Source organism: Euleptes europaea, chromosome 16 (genome assembly GCF_029931775.1).
Source record: "Euleptes europaea isolate rEulEur1 chromosome 16, rEulEur1.hap1, whole genome shotgun sequence".
Classification (NCBI taxonomy): domain Eukaryota; kingdom Metazoa; phylum Chordata; class Lepidosauria; order Squamata; family Sphaerodactylidae; genus Euleptes; species Euleptes europaea.
The window spans coordinates 30,341,298-30,369,003 of NC_079327.1; the positions used below are offsets into that span (position 1 = coordinate 30,341,298).

At 44.0% G+C, this 27,706-nt stretch overlaps 1 protein-coding gene across 3 annotated transcripts in view; it reads left to right on the top strand.

The window, feature by feature from the left end:
• Positions 1-24,903, top strand: part of FHL2 (four and a half LIM domains 2) — a 30,544-nt gene extending 5,641 nt beyond the window's left edge. The window contains exons 1-6 of one of the 3 annotated variants that reach the window (XM_056861756.1): positions 776-932; positions 10,007-10,186; positions 14,274-14,448; positions 19,158-19,327; positions 22,542-22,728; positions 24,736-24,903. In XM_056861756.1, the coding sequence (XP_056717734.1) occupies positions 10,031-10,186; positions 14,274-14,448; positions 19,158-19,327; positions 22,542-22,728; positions 24,736-24,887 (840 nt within the window). In that variant the 5' untranslated portion in view covers positions 776-932; positions 10,007-10,030 and the 3' untranslated portion in view covers positions 24,888-24,903. Of the gene's footprint in view, positions 1-775; positions 937-10,006; positions 10,187-14,273; positions 14,449-19,157; positions 19,328-22,541; positions 22,729-24,735 lie in introns of those variants that run through there. The other 2 variants (XM_056861755.1, XM_056861754.1) reach the window with 2 other exon arrangements.
• The last annotated feature ends 2,803 nt before the right edge of the window (positions 24,904-27,706 follow it).

The window sequence follows — 27,706 nt, forward strand, 5'->3', positions numbered from 1 at the left end:
CTTCCTCTCCCCCCTCCCACCATATCCTAGGGATTTTGAGAACCTGTCCCTCCTACCCCCCAACCATTTCTAGCTTATGGAGTGCATTCCTCTTTGAAGCTGTAAAATTAGAGGGGTGGGGAACGGTAGCTAATTATTGTTTCTCTTATGTATTAATATGCTTTACTCAGAGTTTGGTTTGGAGCGGAGGTCTGCTTCAGACGACAGCGCTACATGTGACGTGGAGTCCTGGGTGGTGTCATTTCTTTTTTTAAAAAAAATATGAGAATTATGTTGCAGCAATTTTGAGCAATGGTTTGAGCAGTGGGGGTGGGGGGTTGCATCCCCGTTTCCCCTTGGACACAGTTCTGCTCAAGATCGCCTCTGCTGCTTTTCTCACCCTCAAGGAAAATAGACAGCGCCTGCTGAGAAATGGCCCTGAGACAGATCAGAGCAAAAGGGTGTGGGTAAATCTGTAATGATGTGAGCCAATATTTACATTCTTACGCATTGTTCCTGCAAGAACTGTTTAGGCACAATATGGAATTTAAGCCTTTTTTTTTTTTAAAGGACACATCTAGGAGTGAAAGGCTTGCTTGTTTGATTTATATTTAAAAAAATTAAGGACTGGACCAATAAAACACAATGTAGGGATTGTTGGGGGAAGAGGTAGGTGTGGAGAGGAGCTGTCGAACGGCAGCTGCACAGAGCCTCAAAGAGTTAGTGTCTCTGGTGCTTTTGTCTCCTTATATGGTAAAATGATACACAGGGGTTTTCACTAGGCTGTGAAGGCAGACGCCTGTTTCCACACAACACAGACAGCTGAACAGGAATCCGGGAGAGCGGCTTGCTTAGGCTGGAGGATTCCCCGGCTTGCTGTACATCTCTGTTCCTCTACCCACTTTGCTAATGGATGGGATGCCCCATACCAACTCCAGAGAGCACCATTAACGGTGTGTAAGTAGACACCCCTTTTTCTCACCCAACAGCCAACAAGAATCCTTTAGAAGCTTTGCTGTAAAGAACAAAGGAGATGATGCTAGGATAAGATGGATGTCACATGAGGCTATAAAGGAATAAGATGGGTTTGTTTTTTAAAACATAATAGCCTTTGTTGGGTATATGATCATGTGATAGGTAAAAGCTTTTGTTTTGGCAAATGTGATATGCAGAATAGGTAGAAATAATGACTTTGCATTCAGATAAAATGTTCCATGGTTGAATGTGATGCGTGAGGAGGCATTGTCTCCATTCTCCCCATATGGTTTTGGCAATCCAGTGCGATGCTGGATAAGCTCCTGAAGAAGGTGGCATAGAAGTGAGAGTTCAGATTTTGGTTTCTTTACTCTGCTGTGAATACTTCCTGCTCCCTAGAACAACAAAGGACCCCATTAATTTTTTGCAACAGCCAAATGGTCAGGGGAGAAAATAGCCTTGACTGTTCGCTGTCACACACAGAATGGCCAAAAGCAAACGCATCACTTAACAATGTAATCCGATGTAGAGTTACTCCAATCGAAGTCCCTTGAATTCAGTGGGATTAGATTGGAGTAACTCTGTGTTGGACTGCACTGTCAGACATATTTTAATACTTTATTTCAACCTATTTTAAACAGTGCACAGAGTTAAATTTTCTCTCTTGGTCTGCATTTAATGTTGTTATCTGTAATGCTTCTACAGCTAAGAAAAGACAAGCAAATCAACCTCAGCTTTCCTGTTAACATTTTACAGTCCTAATAGGTTACTGTCTCCATCCCTATTTCTGCCATAATCTCTGAAATATAATATCTTGGGTTACTGCACATTCTAGTTAAAGGTACTTTTTTGAGGTTGCTAAAATATTACTATTAAAGCAAGATAGATATTTATCATCTTGAACAGCAGCATAGGATACATGAATGAAATGAAATACATTTTAGACATATTCCAGAGAACACAAGTTCAGGGCTGCAAGGAACCCAAATATGTGATATGGATTAGTACCATTTAGGGTTGACAGCTCCAGGTTGGGAAATACCTGGAGATTTTTGGAGTGGAGCTTGAGGAGGGCAGGGTTTGGGGAAGGGAGGGACTTCAAGGTCATAAAGTCCAACTGTCAAAGTGGCCATTTTCTCCAGGTGAACCGATCTCTATCTGCTGGAGATCAGTTATAATAGCAGGAGATCTCCGGCTACTACCTGGAGGTTGGCAACCCTAGTACCATTTCAATCATTTTTAAACATATATGATCTTTAGTCTCATTGCTCTCCATGAACAGTGGTCACAGCCCATGACATCCCGCCCTTGGCATGTGACAAATTGTATTGGATAAACTTTCCCCATATTATTCTCTTGTTTATTTCCTCTGTCAATTGCCTTTCACTTTTTGAACTACAAATTAAGAAGTTTATTTGTATTAAAAAAGCAAACAGATGATACATTTTCAAAGCCAGCATGTAAAAATGCTGTTTTAATGGTTAGGATGTAAAGACTGTGACCATTACAATACTAATAAGGAACTTGGTGGATGGGGTTGTGCAGACACAATCTACTAAAATTCATAGCGTCAGAGCATTTCTTCTCATTTCTTTATGTTGATCAGTTGTAATAGCAGGAGATCTCCAGCTATGGAGATCTCCTGCTCTGGGTTTTGTTTCATTGAAAAAGGTATGTGCACATTCTGAATATGCCTTGTGGGATAAATCAATTACTTTGCCCCTGTAGACGCATCTCCAAATTTACAGAAGGGGCAGGGCAGTTTATAGAAGGGGATGCTTTTGTTCCTTTCATGCACAGCTGATTGATCCCATCCTACTGGAAGCTAGGCCCTTCTGCAATGCCAGCTCTGGGTTGGGAAATACCTGGAGACTTGGAGGTAGAGTCTGAGGAGGGCAGGGTTTGGAGAGGGAGGGACTTCAGTGCCACAGAGTCCAATTGCCAAAGTGGCCATCAGTTTCTAGGGGAACTGATTTCTATCGCCTGGAGATCAGTCGTAATAGTGGGAGATCTCCAGCCACCACCTGGAGGTTGGCAACCTTATTTTTATTTATTTATTTATTTAGCATATAACCCGCCCTCCCCAGCAAGCTGTCTCAGGGCGGGTAACATCATTTTAAAATACATCTATCTATCATCTATCTATCAATCTGTAATAAAACCAACAAATAAAATCTAAAACCTACCATGATGGCGCACGAAATCTAAAAACTGTAGGGGCCATGCAGGTGACAACCCTTCACATTATATAGTTCCCGCTCAAAGGGGGAGAAGGGGAGGGGAGGCCAGTAAGATGGTATAAATAAATAATATAAGCTGTTATAAGGGGCTGCCCTCAATTGTAGGCCTGGTGGAAAAGCTCTGTCTTGCAGGCCCTGCGGAAAACTTTCAGATCCCGCAAGAGCTCTGCTGTCACTAGGCAGAGCATTCCACCAGGCTGGAGCCAGGGCTGAAAAAGCCCTGGCTCTTGTCGAGGACAGCCGCACGCTCTTAGGGCCATGGACCACCAGTAAATTTTCATTGGACGATCTTAGGGTCCTTTGGGGGGGGGGGGTGTATACCAGGAGAAGAGAGGAAGAGTCTGTTTCTTGCTGGCTTCTCTGACCAAATAAGCTTGTCATCAGCTTTCCCCAGAACTCCTTTCTACAATATATGGCCATGATTTTTGTGGATTTCAACTCGTTATGTGAACATAGCATGATTGGTATCTCCAAAACTGGGGAAGGAGTGGGGGGGTTGGGCCCACGCACTGTGGATGAATGGTAGAGCTCGTGCAGAAGATCCCAGGTTCAGCCTTTGTGGACCTTTCTCTGCCTGAGAACTTGGAGAGCCGCTTCCAATTGAAGAAGAAAATACTGACATAGATGGACCAATGGCCTTATCCGGTATAAAGCATCTTCAAATGCCGACAAACTCACCCAGCTCTTGCTGCTGCTTCCACAGTCTTTTTGAAGGCAAGCCAGTAAGCCTTGCTCAAGGCTGCCAACTGAGTATTGGAACTATTATTTATTTATTTAGTGCATTTTTATCCCAACCTTCCTTCACGGAGTGCATTGAGGCAGACGAGGTTCTCTACCTCTTCTGTTTTATCCTCACTACAACCCTGAAACTGGCCCAAGGTCACCCAGGTCCTGGATCTAACATTCTAACCACTTCACAACACACTGTAGGTGGACCATTGTTCCAGCAGGATCTCTTAATATTCATATGCAACAATCCATCTCAATTACTTTTCATCTCCCCCAGATACATGGAAAATATTTTCTCTTTGAAGATTCACTTATTCAAATGGATGGCATTGTATACTTCTCGTGTTTGGATAAAGCACCTTGTCCTGCAGCCACCCGAGGATTTCTTGGATTGATGAAGCCTGAATAGGGGAAATGGGTATAAATACCGGAAGCCCATCTTCTTATGGAATCCAGTGGCATCAATTGTGCAATGAGCAAATACCATATTTTTCCGTCTATAAGACGCCCCCATGTATAAGACGACCCCTATTTTTTAAACCTAAAATTGAGAAAAATAGGGGTCTTATACATAGGGGCGTCTTATAGGGTGAAAGAGTCCTGTGCCATGGCTGGCCAGCGTCAAACCGGTTTGAACGCTGGACACCGGCCGGCCAGGGGACAAGACTCTTGTGTGGGCAGAGAAAGAGAGCGATGGTTTGATGCTGGCTGGCCAGGGCACAGGATCCTTTGGCCGCTCGTTCTCTTTCTCTGCCCGTCCGGTGACAGGCGGAGAAAGAGAGCAAGAGGGGAAAGAGGTGGCTGTTGTCGCCAGCCCCGCCTGTCACTGGCAGGGCCAGTGGCAACAGCCACCTTCTATGTATAAGACGACCCCCCTAATTTTGGGGCTAAATTTTTAAGAAAAAAGGTTGTCTTATACATGGAAAAATACAGTATATGTATAAATGAAGATTGATACAGTTGTGTATCCCATTAAGGAACTGGACTTTCTACTGTCACTTTTGTATCCAATGTTATTGTATTGATGCAGTTAAAGCAATAGTGTTATATAAAAACACTTAATTGAAAAATTTCTATTTAGATAAAAAAATTCTTTATTGAACCTTATATAGCTGGTATATTGTAATATCAGCATATTGGACAGCGGACCACCAGTGCTAGTTCTTTGCAGTACTTCAGTGTTTACAGCACAAGGCACACTTTGAGTTGCTAGCCTTGTACTGGCAACTCTCCCCAGGCTTCGCCCCCAAATCCCCAGGAATTTCCCAATCCGACAGTTGCAATTGCCCAATTCTTCTCCCTACTTTGAAACAGGCAGTTGTCATCTGAGAGAAAGTCCTTGTAAAGTAGGGATATGGGGTAACAGGGAAAAGATGGAAAACGAACCCCTAAAACCCTTTTCCAGTTGTTGTTCTGTTTCCTTTCCTTGGCAATACGTAGTGTAAACCCCCAAAGGCAGGGTAAAAATGATGTGAGTAAATAAACAAAGTACACACCTCAGCAAAAGCTTCTGCCATGAATATCAATGGGATAAAAGGTACTTAATCCCTCACACATTTAGCAATTTGACCCTTTGCAAATGCTTCAGACCATCTTTTCCCCAACTGGATTTATTCTGGTTTTGGAGCTTGCATGGGGGTGGGGGGGATTAAATGACTTGGGAAGCACTAGCAGGGAAGAATTAGGGTGGGGGGAGGCAGTGTTCAAATTCTTCTGTTGATTCTCTGTCTTTACAGTAAAACCTCATATTTCCTTTGGCCTGTATAATGTTGTCCTCAGCTGCAAACCACATATCCAGATAGGCAGGAAAGGGAATGTTTAATACAGGAAACTATCCATCAACAAAGTAGAGCATTCCTTACCACTGCTACTTTGAGCAGGGCCGTGCCAAAATGCCCAGGCATTGGCAAAGAAACTGTACACACATTGATCTATTAGTTAACTCCCATTTTCTCCTGATTTGTCTCAGTGCACAGTTGGGGTGTGTGTGTGTGTGTGGGGGGTGATGACTCTCCCACAACCTTTGTATTGCATAAGGGAAGTAGAACATTATGCAATGTTGGCCTTTTATGAGAAGGGAATGCCCCATAATTCCCTCCTTCATTGAAAAGCATTGCACGGGAAGGGTTAACAGAACTTGTTTCTGAGAAAGACAGCAGCATGCCATCTGGGACCATCATACCTGCGGGACCGCCTCTCCAGATACACCCCTCAGAGGACACTATGCTCAACTTGCTGGTGGTTCCTGCATCAAGAAGTATCTGGCTGTCCTCGACCAGGACCAGAGCCTTTTCAGCTCTGGCCCTGGCCCGGTGGAATACTCTGTCTAATGAAACCAGGGCCCTGCGGGACTAAGCTCCTTTCCATAGGACCCGCAAGACAGAGATGTTCTGCCAGGCCCATGGTTGAGGAGAGCAACGGTTTCCATCAAAACTAGGATTGCCAGGTCCCTCTTCACCACTGGCAAAGGGTTTTTTGGGGGGTGGAGCCTGAGGAGGAGGCTTTGGGGAGGGGAGGGACTTCAATGCCACAGAGTCCAGTTGGCAAAGTGGTAGGTTTATAACTCTCTTACTTGATAGAGCTGCAAAACAGAGTTATTTGCATGTGGGTATTTAGACCTGTTTTATTGCCCAAACTAAGAAAATGCAGGTCTAAATACCCACATGCAAATAAGAACATTTCTTATGTTCTTATTTGGATGTGGGTATTTAGACCTGCTTTATTGCCCAAACTAAGAAAATACTGCCATGGAATTTCTATATTCCCCTTTAGTTTTATTATGCTAATGGGAATCCAACTTAAAGCATTAGAAATTCTTTTTTACAGTAATTTAATCTTTTGAGTTAGTTAGGTAAGCTTAGAATTGGAGCCAAGTTTAGCATGCCGAAAGAGCCTTTCCTCAGCTGTACTATTTGTCACTATTTCATATTTTAGTGCTTTCCCCACCTGATAAACCTACCTGTATATGAAAAGTTTAGGAGCTCCGTGGCGCAGTGGTAAGCTGCAGTACTGCAGTCCAAGCTCTGCTCACGACCTGAGTTGGATCCCAAAGGAAGTCGGTTTCAGGTAGCTGGCTCAAGGTTGACTCAGCCTTCCATCCTTTCGAGGTCGGTAAAATGAGTACCCAGCTTGCTGGGGGTAAAGGGAAGATGACTGGGGAAGGCACTGGCAAACCACCCCTAAACAAAATCTGCCTAGGAAACGTCGGGATGTGACGTCACCCCATGGGTCAGGAATGACCCGGTGCTTGCACAGCGGACCTTTACCTTATATGAAAAGTTAGCTTGCAAGAGACAAGAGTGTTATCCTAACTCCTCCCCTTAAACACACTATTTCTTACAGCCCTTTCATGACCTTGAGGGCTGAAAATCCTTAGGAGGAACACAGGGGCTAGCCCCGGCGTCCGTGCCCCTTGCACCCGCAAGACTGGCACGAATGCCAGCGTCGGGCCTCTTGCACCATCCCTCCCTGCGCTGCTGCAGCGGTGTGACCCTGGGATGCCAGCTCAGCCTCCTGATGGTGCACTTCTGCACACCGTCTTCCTGGGGGTGGGGCATTCCCAGGGCGGTCCAGGGGAGGAGCTGCCTTTAGATGGCCTCCTAAGCCCTTTCAGGCCGGGAACGCCCTCTTTTCCCTTACCTTGATGTACGCCACCTTTTTAGGTGAGGGCAGCATTTTGGCGGGCGGGGGGGGCTGAATCCTCCTTTGGAGGCGGCACAGCGCTGCCGCCTCCAGCCACTGGCTCAGCCCTTCCCCTCAGGAATGGGCTGCCCATAGGGTTGCCAACTGCCAGGTAGTGCAAGAGTAGTTGCAAGAGTAACCGTTCCCCAAGGGATACAACCAGCGGCCGATCATGCAGTCTTTGTATCCCTTGGGGAACGGTTACTTTGCAACTATGTCTGTTTATTTTAACTATATCCTCTATATATTATAATCCACATGGAATGCTGCAATTGTAAATGGATATAGTTGAAGGATCTATCCCAAATGGGAAGGAATGAATTGTTTGAACTCATTGTGTGCATATTGAATTACATGAATTGAATGGAACTGATGAAGAAACGATCGTCTTCCTATTTATAACTATTTTCTACACATCTGCTGAGTTCATATAACCATCTTTGGATCAGTGTACCTTTGTGGACTATTGGAACATATTTGTGTGTACCGTTGTGGACTATTGGAGTATTTTTGTACATAATTGTATATTTGTTAGTCCTCTCTCACTTGTATATGCACTGAATACACTTTGATGTTTCATAGTTTGTGTTGTATTAATCATTGCCTAAGATTCCTGCACTACTTTCCTTACCTTTGGTATTAGTGCAGAGGTGTTGATTTTGGCTTGCTCAGCTGCCAGGTAGTAGCAGGAGATCTCCTGCTAATTGAACTAATCTCCAGCCGATAGAGATCAGATCACCTGGAGAAAAAAGGCCACTTTGGCAATTGAACTCTATGGAATTCAAGTCCCTCCCCTCCCCAAACCCTGCCCTCTTCAGGCTCCTCCCCCAAAATTTCCCACCGGTTGCAAAGTGGGACCTGGCAACCCTAGTTGCCCATGTACAAGGAGATTATGACATGTGATCACATATGACTGCCCCTACCTATTCTTATGTTCTTGTTGTTACGCCACACTGTCTCATGATAGGGTCCAAGAAGAACCAACCATGGGCTGTTGCTGCACATCTGATATACTGGTAGTTGGTGGGCTGCCTTTTGAAGAAAAGTTATGAAATATTTTTTCCTACTGCACTTTTTGAAGCACCATTCTTGTGAGGAAATGGTGGGGCCAGTGGCCACTTCAGCTGCAGCCACACAGTGGTCGTTCTACTTGGAAGTCTTATTTGTGTGCTCCTCAAAACGCTTCTAGCGATGTCAGCTATGAAAATGCAAGCCATGATGGCTTGGGTGAAACTACTCGGACTGCTTTAGAACTTGCTTTGTACAAGTAGCTGCATGGCAGGATTTCTTGCATTTTCTATGTGCAGCTATTGGCACACATTAAGGCAAAAAAAATCAGTGAAGCTATGACTTCATGCCTCATCGATAGGATGGATAGAATGTGGTCAATGGATAGGGAGAGAGTGCGAGGGGAGGAAAGCACAGATGTGGGGAGATCAGAAGGTCATCTGATGTAGTGGACATCGTGGCAATGAGAACAGAAATATCAGGCAGGCAATGAGAGATGCAGGATTGGATAAAGGGGGAAAGTTCAAGGCTAGAAGCTGCATCTTCTTGCTTATGGGTGAGGACCAGATATTGACTCAGAGCCAAACTGACAAGGGAATAACATGATTCTGGTTGTCCACCCTCTATGTCCCCTTGTGATGCTTACATGGATCCCATGGTGATATTTTGAAGGAAAAACCTATACACCAGACACAAAGAGTGCTTCACATTTCCCCCTCCCCTCCATGATTCTCCCTACTAATGCAAATGAGGTATTAAAAGCCAAATTGAAAACCTAGCATACAGTAACCAATAGAAGGTTGTTTTATTACTACCCAGGACTACCTGAGTTCAAATGGCAATGAAGCTCCGTGGGGGGGGGGGGGGGGCGGGCGAGCAAGCCACTAACCTACATCATCCTGAGGTTGAAAACCTTATGTGAGCTCAGTGGAGGGATGGAATGGTGCATTGCAAATATCAAAATAATAATACTTGACCAATAGCATGCTTTAAAAAGGTAATGGTAGTCCCCTGTGAAAGCACCAGGTCATTCCTGACCCATGGGGTGATGTCACATCCCGACGTTTACTAGGCAGACTATGTTTTACGAGGTGGTTTACCATTGCCTTCCCCAGTTGTCTACACTTTACCCCCATCAAGCTGGGTACTCATTTGACCGACCTCGGAAGGATGGAAGGCTGAGTCAACCTTGAGCCAGCTACCTGAAACTGACTACCGTCGGGATTGAACTCAGGTCGTGAGCAGAGCTTTTGACTGCAGTACTGCAGCTTACCACTCTGTGCCATGGGGCTCTATATAGCACGCTTAGCCAAAAATAAAAATAAAAAACCACCCTGTAAATTTTATCTGCTAATATTGTAACCTGAAGCTGCTTGTTTTCCTGTTGTTAACAGGCCAGCAGAGGTCCAGATGTCAAAATGACAGAACGCTTTGACTGCCACTACTGCAAAGAGTCCCTCTTTGGCTCAAAGTACATCTTGCGGGAGGAAAGTCCCTACTGCGTCAAGTGCTATGACAGCCTGTACTCCAACACCTGTGAGGAATGTAAAAAGCCTATTGGCTGTGATTGTAAGGTACCTTGGACATGCATTTCATTGCTCTAATTCTTGTGTCACTTTTCTGCATTGACTGTTACACTTTTTTCCAAGCTAGAGGGATTTTAAAATGAAGTTGGGGATGTGGCAGTGGGGTCTGTTTAGATTCAGTTTTGTGTGCCGTTACATGCATGTGGACTGCTACATTTTAATTGGTCCAGATCTGGGTTTTTGTTTTCTCCTGTTACTCTGAAGAACACTGCTATCAGCCTGTGTATATGCGTGTCCAAATATATACAGGCAGAAATATTTCCCTAACCTTTCAGGAAGAGAACCCCCTCCCTCCACAATCTCCTGACCTATAAAATATATCACATACTTCTATCAGTCCCTCTAGAAAGTCTTGTTTAACAGAAACATGTAAAGATCAGATAACAACTTGACTCCCCCAATCCAGCCATTCAAGTTGAAAAGTTCAGCTGATTAATTCCTCACTGCTTGCCTTGAGATGAGATCTCTCGAAGCTTGGCCAGGCTCAGAGATTCTCGAATGTCACACATGTGAAGTGCCCAAGGGATTAAGAAGGTTTAGGTCAAAAATAAACCTTGGGAAAATATTGCTACCCTATTATTGCTTGGCAGTTCAAGGAGTCTTTCCATGTGTGCTTCTGGGATGTTACAGGTGCCACAGGGCAGTCTCCCAAAACAGCACCCTCATATGTATTTATTTCTGTTATACCCTGCCTTTCTCCCCAGTGTGGATGCAAAGCAGCTTACGTCATTTTCCTCTCCTCCAGTTTATCCTCACAACAACCCTGTGAGGTAGGTTAACCTGAGAGTTCTAGGAAGCCAAACAAGATGACTGCAGCAGCATTATCCTGCCTGTGTATCCAGCACCTAATATTGCATCATAGAGTTGGAAGGGACCACCAGGGTCATCTAGGCCAACCCCTGCACAATGCAGGAAATTTACAACTACTTACCCCCACACCCCCAGTGACCCCCACTCCACGCACAGAAGATGGCAAAAAAACCCTCCATGCTCCTCTGATCCTAGAGAGAAAAAGCATGTTCCTGGAGAGAATAGGCATGCTCCTCTGATACTAGAGAGAATACGCATGCATCATGACTAGTATCCATTTTTACTAGTGGCCATGAATAGCCCCATGAATATGCCCATCCCCTCTTAAAGCCTTTCAAGTTGGTAGCCATCACCAATTTAACTATCACAGCCGCTTTCAGTGAGCGGCAAGGTCAGCGATGCATAAACCCCCTATGTGTTGTGTGAAGAAACACTTCCTTTTATCTGTTTTGAATCTCTCACCCTCCAGTTTCAGCAGATGACCCCCTGTTCTAGTATTATGAGAGGGAGAAAAGCTTCTCCTTGTCCACTCTCTCCATACCATGCATAATTTTATAGACCTCTATCATGTCTCCTCTTAACCATTTTCTTTCCAAGCTAAACAACTCTAAGAGTTTTAACTGATTCTCAAAGGGCAGTTGCTCCAGCCCCCTGATCATTTTGATTGCTCTTTTCTGCACCTTCTCAAGCTCTGCAATATCCTTTTTTAGGTATGGTGACCAGAACCGTACACAGTATTCCACCATAGATTTGTACAAGGGCAGTATGATAGCAGCAGTTTTAGTCTTGTCTAATTATGGCTAGCATGGAATGTGCCTTTTTCACTGCAGCTGCACACTGGGTTGACATCTTCACTGAGCTGTCCACTACTACCCCAAGATCTCTTTCTTGGTCTGTTGCTGCCAGCACAGATTCCATCAGTGTATATGTGAAGCTGGGATTTTTTGCCCCAATATGCATCACTTTACACTTGCTCACACTGAATCTCATTTGCCATTTTAATGCCCATTCCTCCAGTTTGAAGAGGTCGTTTTGAAGCTCTTGACAATCCTATTTTGTTTTAACCCCCCTAAATAATTTGGTGTCATCTGCAAACTTGGCCACCTCACTGTTCACCTCCAACTCATTGATGAACAGGTTGAAAAGCACCAGTCCCAACACAGATCCCTGAGGGACCCCACTGCTCACATCCCTCCATCGTGAGAACTGACCATTTATTCCTACTCTTTGTTTCCTATTTTTCAACTAGCTCACAGTCCATAAGAGGATGTCCTCTTATCCCATGACTGTGAAGTTTGTTTAGCAGTCTTTGGTGGGGCACTTTGTCAAAAGCCTTTTGGAAATCCAAATACACAATGTCCACAGGCTCATTCCTGTCCACATGCTTATTGACACTTTCAAAAAACTCTAAAAGGTTAGTGAGACAGGACCTACCTTTACAGAAGCCATGTTGGGTTTTGCTCAGCAGGGCTTGTCCTTCTATGTTTGACAATTCTATCTTTAATAATGCTTTCCATTAATTTACCTGGAACAGACGTTAAGCTAACTGGATATCAAGTGATTGCAAGTGATTTCAATGCAAAGCCAGGTTAGTCCTCCTCCTGATGCCCACCAGTTGCCAGGGGGGACCTAGCAACCCTAGGGCCATATATAGTTTTTACAGAATAAGGGTGGTAATTTGGCTTCCCCAGCTACTAAGCTTTTCATGGCAAAAGCCATAGTCAAAGGCTGTAATCCTAAAAACTCTTTCCTAGGAGTAAGTCCCATTGAATATATGGGACCTACTTCTGAGTAGATCTGCTTTGAATTGGCCCCCAAATTACCTATGTTGCTGATTTCTGGAACTCAGAAAACTAGATGATCTGGAGGTCATCCAAAAACATGTTCTCAGATCTTTCTTGAAGAACTCCAGCTGAACCTGAGTTACCTTGCACTGGGGCATTAATGATCATGTATTAGATAAGCCTTTGAATATAACAGCAAATAGATTTTATATTACACTCTGAAACAGTCCAATAGATTGCATATGCAGTGTGAAAATCTGTTATTTACTTACGATATAGTTTTGGATACTCTGGCACATTTACATTTAAGCAGAGTTATACCCTCCTTCACTGTTTGATATCCATTGAAGCCGGTGGGTTTACAAATGTATAACTCTGCTTAGGATTGGATAGTTAGAACCTGTGCCATTTAAGAGAATCATTAGAAAACCCCCCCACACACACACACACTCACAAATAGCCCATGGACTGCTTTGCAAATCATTCACATGCCAGCTTTTCTATATAGCCCTGCAATATTAAGATCAATTCTACTGAAATGCAAGATTTAACATTCTCTCTGCTCCAAAAAGTCTTTACAAGAGCATGGTTTTAGATCACGGTTCTTTTGTTTACTTAGAAAGCACTCTAAAAATCTATCCAATCCATATATGTTTTATGTTATGGTCTATAAGCTCCCAGAGCTGTTTTTGAAAGAAAGCCCTGGGTTGCTACTCTAAACTGAGGAACAAAGTTAAGATTTGTCTTTTGTTCTGTGCTACATTAACCTTGTGTGTGCAAACTGCCGTCAAGTTGCAGCCGACCTATGGCGACCCCTTTTGGGGTTTTCATGGCAAGAGACTAAGAGAGGTGGTTTGCCAGTGCCTTCCTCTGCACAGCAACCCTGGTATTCCTTGGTGGTCTCCCATCCAAATACTAACTTAGCTTCTGCTTAGCTTCTGAGATCTGACTAGATCAGGCTAGCCTGGGCCATCCAACAGCTCATAAAAAGACAGTATATATTTTTGCCATTGACTGCTGTACTGCTGCAGTTACCCATTCAGTATAATTGTTGCTCTGGATTTTGACTAAATGGAATTTCTGGCCCCCATTTTGATGCTCATTACTTTTGTACAATTGGGCCTATGGAATGTTGGGGACCTTGGTTTTGAATAAATGACGGTGCTGCACTGACTTGTGCAGATGCAGTAGGGAGGCGCTTTCTCCCCTGTAACCAGGATCTTGTCCCTCTTTACTATAACCATGGCAACGCACTGCTATGTAAACTGCAGCAGGTTCAAAAAATTCCAAGAAGAAAGGGTCAGGAAAGGCTTTCCATGAGCTGCAGCAACGGGTATTCAATTTTGGCTACAATTTATGGTTTAACACAATAAATAATAAGCAATAAAAACCACATTTCAAGTATTCATGGGTCTTCATATACATTGGCTTAGAGTTCAGCCAATTCATTAAGCATGCTTTGTGGTTTGGGATTTCTACAGGATCTGTCGTACAAGGACCGGCACTGGCATGAAACCTGTTTCCACTGCTTCCAGTGCAAGAATTCACTGGTGGACAAGCCTTTTGCTGCTAAAGAAGAACACCTACTCTGTACTGAATGCTACTCCAATGAGTACTCTTCCAAGTGTAGCGAGTGCAAGAAGACCATCATGCCAGGTTAGGACTTGAATGATTTGGAGTCAAGGGTAGATAGGGTTACCAGCCTCCAGGTACTAGCTGGAGATCTCCTGCTATTACAACTGATCTCCAGCCAATAGAGATCAGTTCACCTGGAGAAAATGGCCCCTTTGGCAATTGGACTATATGGCATTGAAGTCCCTCTCCTCCCCAAACCCCACTCTCCTCAGGCTCCACTCCAAAAACCTCCCACCGGTGACGAAGAGGGACCTGGAAACCTTAAGGGTGGACTTCAGGTAACCTCCTCAAAAGCCTTCAGGAACCTAAGGGAGGCTCTCCTAGTATTCTGTATCCTCCAAGATTCCACAGAAGAAAAAGGGAACATGTCAAAGTCACGCACCAAGAATTCTTGTTCACGCTTTTCTCTCAAACCCATATTGTTGAAGACTTTGTTCTGCTGCTATGATTATTTTAGAAAATGCATGCTGCCTTTCCAGAGACTTGTGTATGCTATGTTCTTTTACTGTGCAAAACCCCATCTTAGCAACCCCGAAGGATGATAATGCTGCTACCAACTCAAATATAGTAACATTTAAGCAAGACAAGCCCCAACAGAAAACAAATAGGTACAAAATAAAACAGTGACTTACAAAATAATTTACCATGACTTACTGAAATAGCACTTACTTGAGGCAAGCAGTATTCTCCATAGTGTTTTAATATTAAAGACTATTTTAATATTAAAGACACTTGTATACTGCTTGAAGAAGTAGCTGAAGTCGAGAGTACAATGTTCAGCACTGTAAGAAACCAAAACTACCCCACCCGCTAGCTTACTCAACATCCTATCACAGTGACAGGGAACCTTTTAAAGTGTGATTATAAATACCTAGAGTGATATCCGAATGCAAGCAGTTAAGGAACTCAGAAAGGGCGAGCAATAAGCCCTTTTGTGCAGCATTACAACTGATTGTGAATAGCACTGATTCATTCCATTTCTGCCACCCCCAAGCTCCCTCCTGACGTCCTGAATCCTGGCTTCAAAGCAACGGGCCAATTAAACATGCTTTGATCTTTGTTATTGGATAGGATGAAATAGCTTGGAGATGTGACTGTTTTTACTGGCAGACTCTTGAGTGAAGGCTGTATTTTTCTTTTTAAAGTTTTTAGGTCAGGAAGTTAGTGTGCAACCAGCTGGTGATCCCTGGTAAGAAAAGCGTTTTGAATTGGCCTTCATCTCAGTTATCTTCAGATTAATTTTTATGCCTGATGATGAGCCATGACATTAAACTTAGAAGGGTTTTAGTTATATGACAGGAAAATATAAACCACATTCTGCACGGGCATGCAAAGCAGATGGCCCCAAATCAGTCAGAGTTCTGCCTTTGATTCTCCCGCCCCCCGCCCATCCCACCATGACCCACATATAATGGCAAGTATCTTCAGTTGTACATAGATATCACATTACAGTGCTTATCATGAATCACAATGATTCAAGGCTTAAATAAAACTGCACACCCTGAAGAATGTAAACAAAACAACTTGTTCTAGAGGACCAGGCAGTAGGTGATGTGAAAGACTTCAGCCTGAGACCCTGGAGAGCTGCTGCCAGTCTGAGTAGACAATACTGATCAGGGTTGCCAGGTCCCTCTTTGCCACTGGCATGAGGTTTTTTGGGGCAGAGCCTGAGGAGGGTGGGGTTTGGAGAGGGAGGGACTTCAATGACATAGAATCCAATTGCCAAAGCGGCCATATTCTCCAGGTGAAGTGTTCTCTGTTGCCTGGAGATCAGTTGTAATAGCAGGAGCTCTCCAGCCACCACCTGGAGGTTGGCAACCCTAGTCAAAACTGGCATCCCTGTTCCTGCATTGTGTATAAACAAGCTTGGTCCATCTTGCCTCTCCTGACTGAGAGTTTATTATGAAAGGCCAGCCACTGCATACGCCCTCCCCATGGAGAAATGGAGATATGCTCCAGCATCCCCAGCCTCAATTTTCCTTTCTTAAGGTGAAGGTAAGCAGACACCTGTAATGATTGGCAGGTAGGAACATGAGAAAAGTCATGCTGGATCAGACCAAGGACTATCAAGTCCAGCAGTCTGTTCACACAGTGGCCAACCGGGTGCTTCTAGGAAGCCCATAAACAAGACAACTGCAGCAGCAGCCTGCCTGAGTCCCACAGCAGCTAATATAATAGGCATGCTCCTCTGATCCTGGAGAGAAAAGGTATGCATCATGACTAGTATCAATTTTTACTAGTAGCCATGGATAGCCCTATCCTCCATGACCATGTTCACTCCCCTCTTAAAGCCTTCCAAGTTGGCAGCCATCACCACATCCTGGGGGCAGGGAGTTCCACTATGCGTCTGGTCCCTGTGACTTGTTAGTTTGCAGTTTGCCTAAACGTTCTAGGACTTCCTGCCTTGTTACCACTATTTGCCCCAGTTCTTCATTCTCCCCTACCAAAACATCTGTTCAGGAAAAGGTATAACTTCAATTCTTCCCTAGCTGGTTTCCTACTCCTAATGTACCTAAAGAATTACTTATTGTTGGTCTTGATGTGTTTAGTGATGTGTCCCTCAAAATCCAGTTTCTGAAGGAAGCCTTTTTTTCTCTAATAGCTTCCTTCATCTTACCCATTAGCCATGGTGGTGAACTCTTGGACTTATTACCACCTTTCCTGACCTGCGGTATACAATCTAGCTGAACCTCTAGAATTGTGGACTTGAGTAACCCCCAAGCCTTTTCCAGAGATTTAACCCTACTAACTATTCTTTTCAACTTCCTTTTTACCAGGCTTCTCATTTTAGAGAAGTTCCCTCTTTTAAATCAAAGGTAATTGTGTGAGATTTTCCAGGCACTTTCCCACATACATATAAATTAAATTGATGCCATTGTGGTCACTATTGCTAATTGGCTCTACATCCACATCCCGCACTAAGTCACTGGCAACCCCACAGAGTATTAAGTCCAGGATTGCCTCCCCTCTGGTTGGGTCCATGATCAACTGTTTGAGGGCACAGTCATTGAGGATGTCTAGAAATATTATCTCTTTGGCTTGATTGGAGCATCCATTTATCCAGTCAACATGAGGGTAGTTAAAGTCTCCCATTATTACTACTTCATCATCTTTGGATGCTTCCCTGATTTCATTTTCCATTTCTAGATCACCCTGAGCCTTTTGGTCAGGGGGCCGATAGAACATCTCTAGTACTAAATTACCTTTGGGGCCAGGAATCGTCACCCACAAGGATTCTGTAAACAAGTCTGCCCTTTTTATTGTTTTTAGTTTATGAGACACTCTGCCTTCCTTGACATACATAGCCACACCCCCTCCAATATGTCCTTCCCTATCAGTTCTATAGAGTTTGTATCAAGGGATGACCATATCCCACTGGTTCTTTCTTCCACCAGGTTTTTGTAATGCTCACTATATCTATGTTTTCCCTTAAAACTATGCACTCTAACTCCCCCATTTTCGCTTGGAGGCTTCTAACATTAGCATAGAAACACCTCTACACTTTTTACTTGCCTGGCAGGTGCCCCTGGGCATCCTTAAGTGGCTATCCCACTTTACTTTACCATCCCCTTTCATTTCTACCCCATTCCCATGTGGGCAATCAGAAGCAATTTTCCCTTTGTTTGGAGGTATCCTATCTTACACTAGAGGAAGTTCTTTTCATCGTCCTCCAAAGTATGGCTCTTTCTCCTGTGGAAAAGTCATTTAAGTTGGAGTAAAGTTCCTTAGGCTAGAGAAAGGTGTTAAACCTTTCCAAGGGTAGTGGTTAGGATACAGCCCATTGGCATAATCTCCAGACAGGAGAGGATGCAGAAGCCTCAAATGAGGTACAGTGAAATCTTGCTGTGATAATAAAAAAGGAATCTCGGCACTCAAAGACCTCCTTGGAAAAGCCACCAATCCTGATTGGTTGCCAGGCACAGGCTGTTTAATACAACATCCTTTCAGGGAGAGATTCTTACGCTCTCTGCCTAACCCAGAAAAAAAATCACACTTGCAGTAAATGTAGCACAAGTGTGCCTTTATTAATCTAGCACACTAATAAATGAGTAAGGTGTGAAAAAACATTTAAAATGTCATACAGCAAGATAATTATTTGTTAGCACACTTACTACACTGCTTATATGCCGATACTTTTATATATTCTTAGGCACACTTTCTCGGAAGTTTCAATGCAGAACTTATTCTAGGGGCCAAATCCTCTGATAACATAATATTCAAGTAAAGTCAAGTTTATTGATACGGTCTATTTGACCAGCCAGAAATTAGTATATCATATTGTCCAACTTGATAAAACTGTAAAAACTATTAAAAATTACAAAAATTGATAAAAACCTGGTATTAATAAGATATACAAAATTAGTGCATGACACAAAAGTGGCTTGCCAATTTAAGATTACTAAAAATATAGAAGTATAAAAGAGATTAACAGTTTTTTTCCACACTGTATTTGCGTATTTTAATGGCAATGGCACAGAATTTGGCAGTGGGAAGCGAAAGATGAGGAATATCCCCCATCAGAAGCTTCTTAGACAGGAACTCAGCCGACTTTATCCCCATGATAAAATGGACAGCTGAACAATACATGTTTGATAGTTTCTATGTCACCCGTCCTACAAGGAGATAGCCTTTCAGGAACTGCACGGAGGTTGGTTGGTTTGCCATGAATTAGCGAGCCATTTAACTACAAAGTGAGAAGGGTGGAATTTTATTCTGTTGTCTTCTCTTAGGAACTCGCAAGATGGAATATAAAGGAAGTAGCTGGCACGAGACCTGCTTTATCTGCCACCGATGCCAACAACCGATAGGAACGAAGAGTTTCATTCCTAAGGACAATCAGAATTTCTGTGTGCCGTGCTATGAGAAGCAGTTTGCCATGCAGTGTGTCCAGTGCAAGAAGGTATTATTGTCTATTGTTGTTTTTTTGTTTTTTTTTGCAGTGTTACATTTTTAACATGGCTTTGCAATGAAATGTGTGAGCAGCAGCCAAAGGTCAACACTCCTGGTTCAGAAATACGTGACATTTTAGGTCTGTCCAGCTTTGCAAGGGCAACATTTAAGAGACTGCTGAAATGATGAACTTCATCAAAATGGCAAATATTGCTCATTTCAGCTATGGTACTTGAAGTCAACTAATCTTGTAAACTGCAGGTAATAGATTACCGTATATACCCATGTATAAGCCGACCCGCGTATAAGCCGAGGTGCCTAATTTCTCCCCAAAAATGGGGGAAAATTAGGCACCCGCGTATAAGCCGAGGGTCGGCTTATAACCCCTCCCCCCCCCCGCAGGCTTACCTGACAGGGCTCTCCAGCGGCGAGGGTCCGGCGGCGGCGCGGCCCAGGGGGGCCTGGGCAGCCTTCCTGCGGCTGCAGGAGGCTGCACCAGGCGGCTCCCGGTGGGAGGAAGTGGCGGCGAGGCCCAGGGGGACCCGGAGCAGCCTTCCTGCGGCTGCAGGAGGCTGCCCAAGGCCCCTCCCGCCCGGGAAAAATGGCGGGGGGGGGGCGGGAAGGGCCAGGGCAGCCATCCTGCGGCTGCAGGAGGCTGCCCAAGGCCCCTCCCGCCCGGGAAAAATGGCGGCAGGGGCCGGGGGGGCTGGGGAAGCCTTCCTGCGGCTGCAGGAGGCTGCCCCAGGCCGCTCCTGGCGGCAGGAAGCGGCACGGGCCCGGCGGCGGCGGTAAGTTTCCCCCCTCCCTCCTCCCTCCCTCCCCCCGTATTGACCCGCGTATAAGCCGAGGCCGGCTTTTTCAGCCCATTTTTGGGGCTGAAAAACTCGGCTTATACGCGAGTATATACGGTAGGGGGTCATCATATAAGTCACCACCCAAAGAGGTTCTTAATCCACAAAGATCAGAGCACAGCTAGGATGGGAATGATGAAAGGAGGCATACGGCCTCGGGAAAGTTTAAATGGGGTTTTAAAAGAGAGACCAGTTTTGACTAAAGCATGGCGGATGGAGGGATCGCCATTTAAGGACAGGAAAGGTCCAGGGCCCCCACCATCCAGGTTTCAGACATGGAACTATACTTTGGACCCTGTATCTTTCTGTTTTTGAGGAGTTGTGAAAAGCAAGCCAACACATGCTATCGAAGCTACCCGAGAAGCTCAGATTGGTATTCTTGGCTCTCCCTTCCCCATTTTATCATCCCAACAACCCTGTGAGGTAGGCTAGACAGGGGGAGTGAGCATCATGTCAGAGTGGGGTTTCAAACATGAATCTCTCTAGTCCTAATCTGGAACTCTGATCACTAAACCACAACCCTTTAGTAAAAACTCTCAGTAATTGTTTTTTAAAGCCCTGTAATATCTTTTATTAAGGAGCCCCGTGGCGCAGAGTGGTAAACTGCAGTGCTGCAGTCAAAAGCTCTGCTCACAACCTGAGTTTGATCCCAACAGAAATCATTTTCAGGTATCCGGCTCAAGGCTGACTCAGCCTTCCATCCTTCTGAGATTGGTGAACTGAGTACCCAGCTTGCTGGGGGTAAAGGGAAGATGACTAGGGAAGGCACTGGCAAACCACCCCGTAAACAAAGTCTGCCTAGTAAACATCGGATGTGACGTCATCCCATGGGTCAGTAATGACTTGGTGCTTGCACAGGGACTACCTTTACCTTTAATATCTTTTATTAGGACAACCAAAATGCCACAACACTGTGTGCAAGCTTTGCATAGTATTTATTGTGTCATTTTGGCTGGATCTAATAAAAGGCTCCGTTTTGCTTTTGTTTTTTGCTTTAGACCAAAAGTGTCTCCCAGCAACCTGCTCTCAGTAAGCAAGACTTTCAAGTTTATTATTGAATGTATGCAAGAGCCTTTGGAGCCTGCTGGGCATCTACTACAACCTGAAGTGGTATTTCTGTGAGCAAACTTGCTTATAAGTAAAAATGATACTTATGATAAAAATGCATATTTTTATCATTAAAAATGATAAAAATGCATATTTTTCAAGAGCAGGAGTGGCCCCAATTTTTTTTTATTTATTATTCCAATTTATAGCCCACCCTCCCCAGATGAAACCAGGCTCAGGGCGGGTAGCAACCATAAAATCAACATATGTTCAAATATCAATATAACAATAAATCAATTGAAATAATAAAACATGGTACAGCAACCTTCTAGTTAAAACCGCCGATGGCACATGATGTCACAAAGCACTCGCTGAGAAGCTGTAAGCAGGCAGGGCCCTCTCAAATTAATACCTATGCAGAATCAATGATGAAGAAAGCGGGAAGGGGTAGGGAGGTCAGCACAGATAACACCTGCGGTGGCCCTCAGTTGTAGGCCTGGTGAAACAGCAAAGAAAGGCAGGGTGTAAATGCTGTAAAGAAATAAGGAGCTTGACCCTTTTGTGTTTTCTTGGACAAAGATAGTAGACAAAAGACTTTCAAGTTTACAGATTTCCTATCCAAGTTTTCCCTCAGACCTCTCTTTAGTAATGAATGAGATACGGGACTTAGAACGAAGGGACCATCTTGAACTATGTGGTGATGCCAGAAGGAAATGTGCACCCTCCTTCTGGGGAAAGAGCACCCCATCTTTTCCAGTGCTCCCAGATTATCTTGAATTCTTAACCATCCCAACTTTTCACAGACTTTTCTCCTTGGCCAGACATAATGCCTTACTCCTCAGTGAATTAACTGGCAAATTTTTGAAAACCCCAGTTGAACAGAGAGCCTGCCCATGTGGAAAGGCAAAGGCAGAAACACTTACCCGGTTTTTATTCAGTTGTGATTTACATTCTTCTATAAGATCTTCTTTGATTACTCCATTGATTTCACCCTTTCCTGTATGTTCTCATGACTACCACTTAATCTATCTGCTGTCTGGTAACGATAAGGCTGTTACTCTATCAGTAGTTTACTACTTAACAGCCTCTTTGAAGATATGCTGAAAGTTATAATCAAGGTACGCCTAAACACTCATTTGCATACAGGTGCTCTTTTTGCACTGGAACTGGAAATAAATATAAATAATATTTCTCACCTGCAATGTCACCATTAATTTGCTGCTTCTTCCTCAAAAATTTGTGAAGTGAAAGTTAAGGCAGAGGACTCAGAACAAACCAGGAGAGCTTTTTCAGACCATTTCTTTTCTTATTTCGCTAATTTAACAGCCCATCACTACTGGAGGGATTACTTATCGGGAGCAGCCGTGGCACAAGGAATGTTTTGTGTGCACTGGGTGCAAGAAACAGCTGTCCGGGCAACGCTTTACTTCCCGGGATGAGTTTGCGTATTGTCTGAACTGCTTCTGCAGCCTCTATGCTAAAAAGTGTGCAGGATGTACCAATCCAATAAGTGGTAAGTACCTTGCTACCATTTAGTACCATTTAGAGAGCCAGCGTGGTGTAGTGGTTAAGAGTGGTGGTTTGGAGTGGTGGAGTCTGATCTGGAGAACCAAGATTGATTCCCCACTCCTCCACATGAGCGGTGGAGGCTAATCTGGTGAACTGGATTTGTTTCCCCACTCCTACACACAAAGCCAGCTGGGTGACCTTGGGCAAGTCACAGCTCTGATAGAGCTCTCTCAGCCCCACCTACCTCACAGGGTGTCTGTTGTGGGGAGGGGAAGGGAAGGTGGTTGTAAGCCGGTTTGATTCTCCCTTAAGTGGTAGAGAAAATCAGCATATAAAAACCAACTCTTCTTCTTCTAGTTTGGGAACTGACAAGATTTAACCCACCCATCCATCTTCCCCCCCACCCCAAAGGCAAATAATTTCCAGGGCAAATTTGGTAATATAACTAAGTGTTGCTTGCTGTTCAAGTCGTGCATAACAGAGCTTCAGTTACAACCAGAGGAACGCAGAACACACTTTGGCTGTTACCGCACTTGTATTCCCAGCGATGTATTAAGAGTTTGAAAATGTTATAAAAAATACTGTTCACACTTTCTAGGTATTCCCACCGATGTATTAAGAGTTTGAAAACATTATAAAAAATACTGTTTGCACTTTGTTTGGCCCCTTTAGCTGTGAAGACATCTTCCAACCATTTATAAGCCGTGGTATCCAAAAACCCTTTTAAAGCGATGTTTTTTACAACATTTCCAAACTCTTAATACATCCCTGGGAATACAAAGTGCGGTAACCCCCATTGTTGCAGAACACTGCAACAGAGCAGAGATATAAAAATGCAAGGGCACAAATAATGCAAATGTTTACCGGATCCAAATAAGCATGAGCGAAAACAGTGCCACAGTTGTTCTCTTACACAAGAGTTCGTACCTTACTGCGATAGAGATGCTCATGCTTCTGCTTTTTGTAAGATTCAGGAACCAGAGAATCTTTGGATGTTTCACTTTGCTTGCACAATGCTCCCAGCATGAGGTGTTAAACTGCTCTTTGGCCTGCCATGTGCAGAAGGCTGCCTGAGGACCCAGCCCTTCAAGCTGACATGTTATTTCTTGAGGAAAACTGACTGCTGGAACAAACAGAGGGTTGGGTCCTATGAAGCAGGAATGGAAAGTTCACTGACTGGATCTCTTCCACATTGCTCTTCATCCTCTAGTTCCCAAGTGAAAGCTGCTCCTGTGGGTTACAGTTTGGAAAGTGGGGGAAGGAAACATTGGAAACAGCAGCAAAGGAACACTGGGAGATTGGCTTGCCAACCTCCAGGTACTACGTGGAGATCTCCTGCTATTACAACTGATCTCCAGCCAATAGAGCAGCAAAGGAACACTGGGAGATTGGCTTGCCAACCTCCAGGTACTACGTGGAGATCTCCTGCTATTACAACTGATCTCCAGCCGATAGAGATCAGTTCCCCTGGAGAAAATGGCCACTTTGGCAATTGGATTCTATGGCATTGAAGCCCCTCCCTTCTCCAAACCCCGCCCTCCTCAGGCTCCGCCCCAAAACCTCCCACTGGTGGCAAAGAGGGACCTGGCAACCCTACTGGGAGATATTGCCCCTACCTTGACACTTTTTAAAAACTTCTGGCTCTTTCACAGAAAGGAGCTCATGGAAGACAGGAGATGGTCCAGAGAGATAAGCTGAGGTTTAATATTTCCAGTGCTTGGATCCTCTGGTGCCTTTCCATTGGTGCACAGCATCTTCTCTGATGGATCAGCTTTTTTTGTTGGCGAAGAGGGCAATTTTTGCCGGTTTCCTCCCTCCTGCTGGCTTCCAGTTTGCCATCTGCACGGTTCATTCAGGTCCCCTGTCCAACTGAGCATTACTTTTTTTTTGGGGGGGGGTGGGCAAGAAGGCTGCTGTGAGTAGGGGGGGAGCATGGACATTGCTCTGCTCTAGTACAACTCCTCCACATTTCTCCACAGCTGCTTTTTACCGCCTCTTTTTGCTTTTACAGGACTTGGAGGAACCAAGTACATCTCCTTTGAGGAACGCCAGTGGCACAACGACTGCTTCAACTGCAAGAAGTGTTCCTTGTCCTTAGTAGGCCGCGGTTTCCTCACCGAGAGGGATGACATCCTGTGTCCTGAGTGTGGGAAAGATATTTAAGACTTCGGAGCGGAATAGAAATGAGCTGCCTGCATTTTCTAAAATAAGTACTGACGGTGTGTCAGAGCTTTGACGAGAAGTGAGAAATGTAGTGTTGTTTTTCAACATCGTATACTCTCAGCAGTTAACTTTTTTATTTTCTAGCTTGTGGGAATGCACTGGAGGAGAAAGGGAGGGCCCTCAGGTGATTTTTGACATCCACTTTTACGCCATAACGTTTAATTTATAAATCAAGAACAGTCAAAACACCAAGATGTGTTCAGATATCACTAAAAGAATGTATGATTTTTTGAAGAGAGGGCTTTGTGAAGGATTACAGGAACCGCTGTTTAGGGTTAAGAGACCGAGGGGCAATATTTATGATATGTGAGCTGGCAAATGTGTAAGTGATTCTGTGTTGGGTATGTAGAGATGATCGTTCATAGAAAGATTTGTGTCACGCCTTAAAGTATGGATTTAAAGCTGCAATTCTATGTATACGAATATTGGGGAAGGTCCATTAAACATAGCTGGACTTACTCCCAAGTGAACGTACACAGGGTCAGGCAGCACGTGTTTTAAACAAATGTACATAACACAATTTATTGCACATATCACAAGATCATTGCACAATGTACACTGCCAGCATCTAGTTCCGATTTTTGAAATTTCATCGCACCTTGTATTTTATGCCTTGTATTTTATGGAGTAATAAATTTTTAACACAAGTCTGCTGTATTTTGGTCAACGTCTGACATCTTACAAAATTACACTTAGTATTAACACTCTGGAAATAAACCCTTTGATCTTAAAGGGCTGGACTACTCACAAATCACACAAAGACTACCTGCGCTCTCTATGCCAGGAAACAACGAATTGAGGCCTTAAAGAAAAGGATTCTTCATCTGGGACCAAGACAGACTAAGAGGGGACTGTGCTTATAGGGAGTTTTTTCTTCTCTCAGCCAATAGGTGATATTACCTCATTTTGGCTTCCATTGACTCCTTACCTAGTGTATCACATAAATTCATTTCCAGTTTTGTTTATATAATAACTACATATTTTTCTTTATCCCTCTAAGGCATCCGTGTACACTGTTCTGTGCCAGAAATAGATATGACCAATTATTGTTATTAGGGTTGTCAGGTCCCTCTTCGCCATCGATGGGAGGTTTTTGGGGCGGAGCCTTAGGAGGGCGGGGTTTGGGAAGAGGAGGGACTTCAATGCCATAGATTCCAATTGCCAAAGCAGCCATTTTCTCCAGGTGAACTGATTTCTATCAGCTCGAGATCAGTTGTAATAGTAGATCTCCAGCTAGTACCTGGAGGTTGGCAACCCTAATTGTTATTTATATTTTCAAAGAGGTTGCTGTTTTTGTCCTTCTTTATCTAAGGTAGCTAAGGTAGACCTTGACACCAGCTCTACCTAATCCAATCAAATCTCCCACATCCTGAGCAAAGATTAAAATTTTCCTTTCCCCTCATTTTTGTTTTTCTACTGGAATACTTGGCTGATCCAACTGCATGATTTATGGATTTTTCTTTTGACAAATGTGGCTACCTGCAATTGCCAGGAAAAAGACAGAAATAAGCAGATTTCCAATAGCAACAGCTTTGCAGCAAGATAATTTTAAAAAAGCACTGCAAAGCTACACAAGTATTTTGACTACTCAAATGTCAAAAAATTTCCTTTCTCATCTGAAAGACTAATTAAGGACACAGAAAATGCATTCCAGCTTCAAATATTTGATGTAGAACCCCCCTCCACCCCTGCAACACTGTTCCTGACAAAGTCCTTTGGGCTGTAGGGGGAGGTGAGAGTTGCAGCTGTGGGTTACAATTATCATAGAATCATGGAAGGTATCACTAGGGTCATCTAGTCCAACCCCCTGCACTGTGCAGGAAATTCACAACTACCCCCCCCCCCAGTGACCCCCTACTCTACGCTGAGAAGATGGTGAAAGAACCCCTTCCAGGATTCCTGGCCAATTTGGCCTGGAGGAAAATTGTTTCCTTACCCCTGTCCATGGCAATGTGCAGATGCATCAAGAGAATGGACCACATGCCCTTCTCTCTGGGTAACCAAGGGAGAACTCCCAGCGCCTGAAATGAACCCTGCTACATATGACAGTGTGCCTAGGCACCACGTTCCTTCTTTCTAAGCTAACGAAGAAAGTATTCAGGAGTGGTATCTGTTTTTCTGGTTCGAATCTCACTCCAAGTTGTCAGCCTCTGCTGTCAGATGATTGTTTCAAACCTGGAAAATACATTAATATGGCTAAACACACTTGGCACTCACATGTAAACTCTCGTCCAAATTTATTAAGTGGCCAACTTGTCTGCTTTATCCAGACATTTTAGCTCAGCATTTTAAAATATGGGCTAGGTTCCAAAAACCAAAGCAAAACAAACCAAACCCCAAAGGAGCACAACTTAGTATGTGTACTCTGATGGGGTTTTCAGCTTTCTTGACTGGCACCTCTTGAGACTGAGACCATCAAAAGGAGATATTATTGAACACAATGGTCTGCTGTGTGGAGTAAAGACAATTTTTTTAAAATCTGAGCACATCTAAGTAGCTCTCTGGATCCTAGCCATAGTTTTAATTTTTCATGTGCCTCAGTCACAGAACATCTTCTGTTTAAAAAAGACAGTATTAATCATAACCCACATTAAATTATCTCAAGATGGTATAGAAAAATCTCATATGTTAATTAACTATGGCCTGCAGCTTGGCCTAAATTCTTGCGGATTCAGGGAGAAGGAGATTTTACCAATCCCTCCTTCTAGAGGAGACCTCAAATCCCCGCCCCCCCACAAAGCTATTCCTGTGGATCCGCC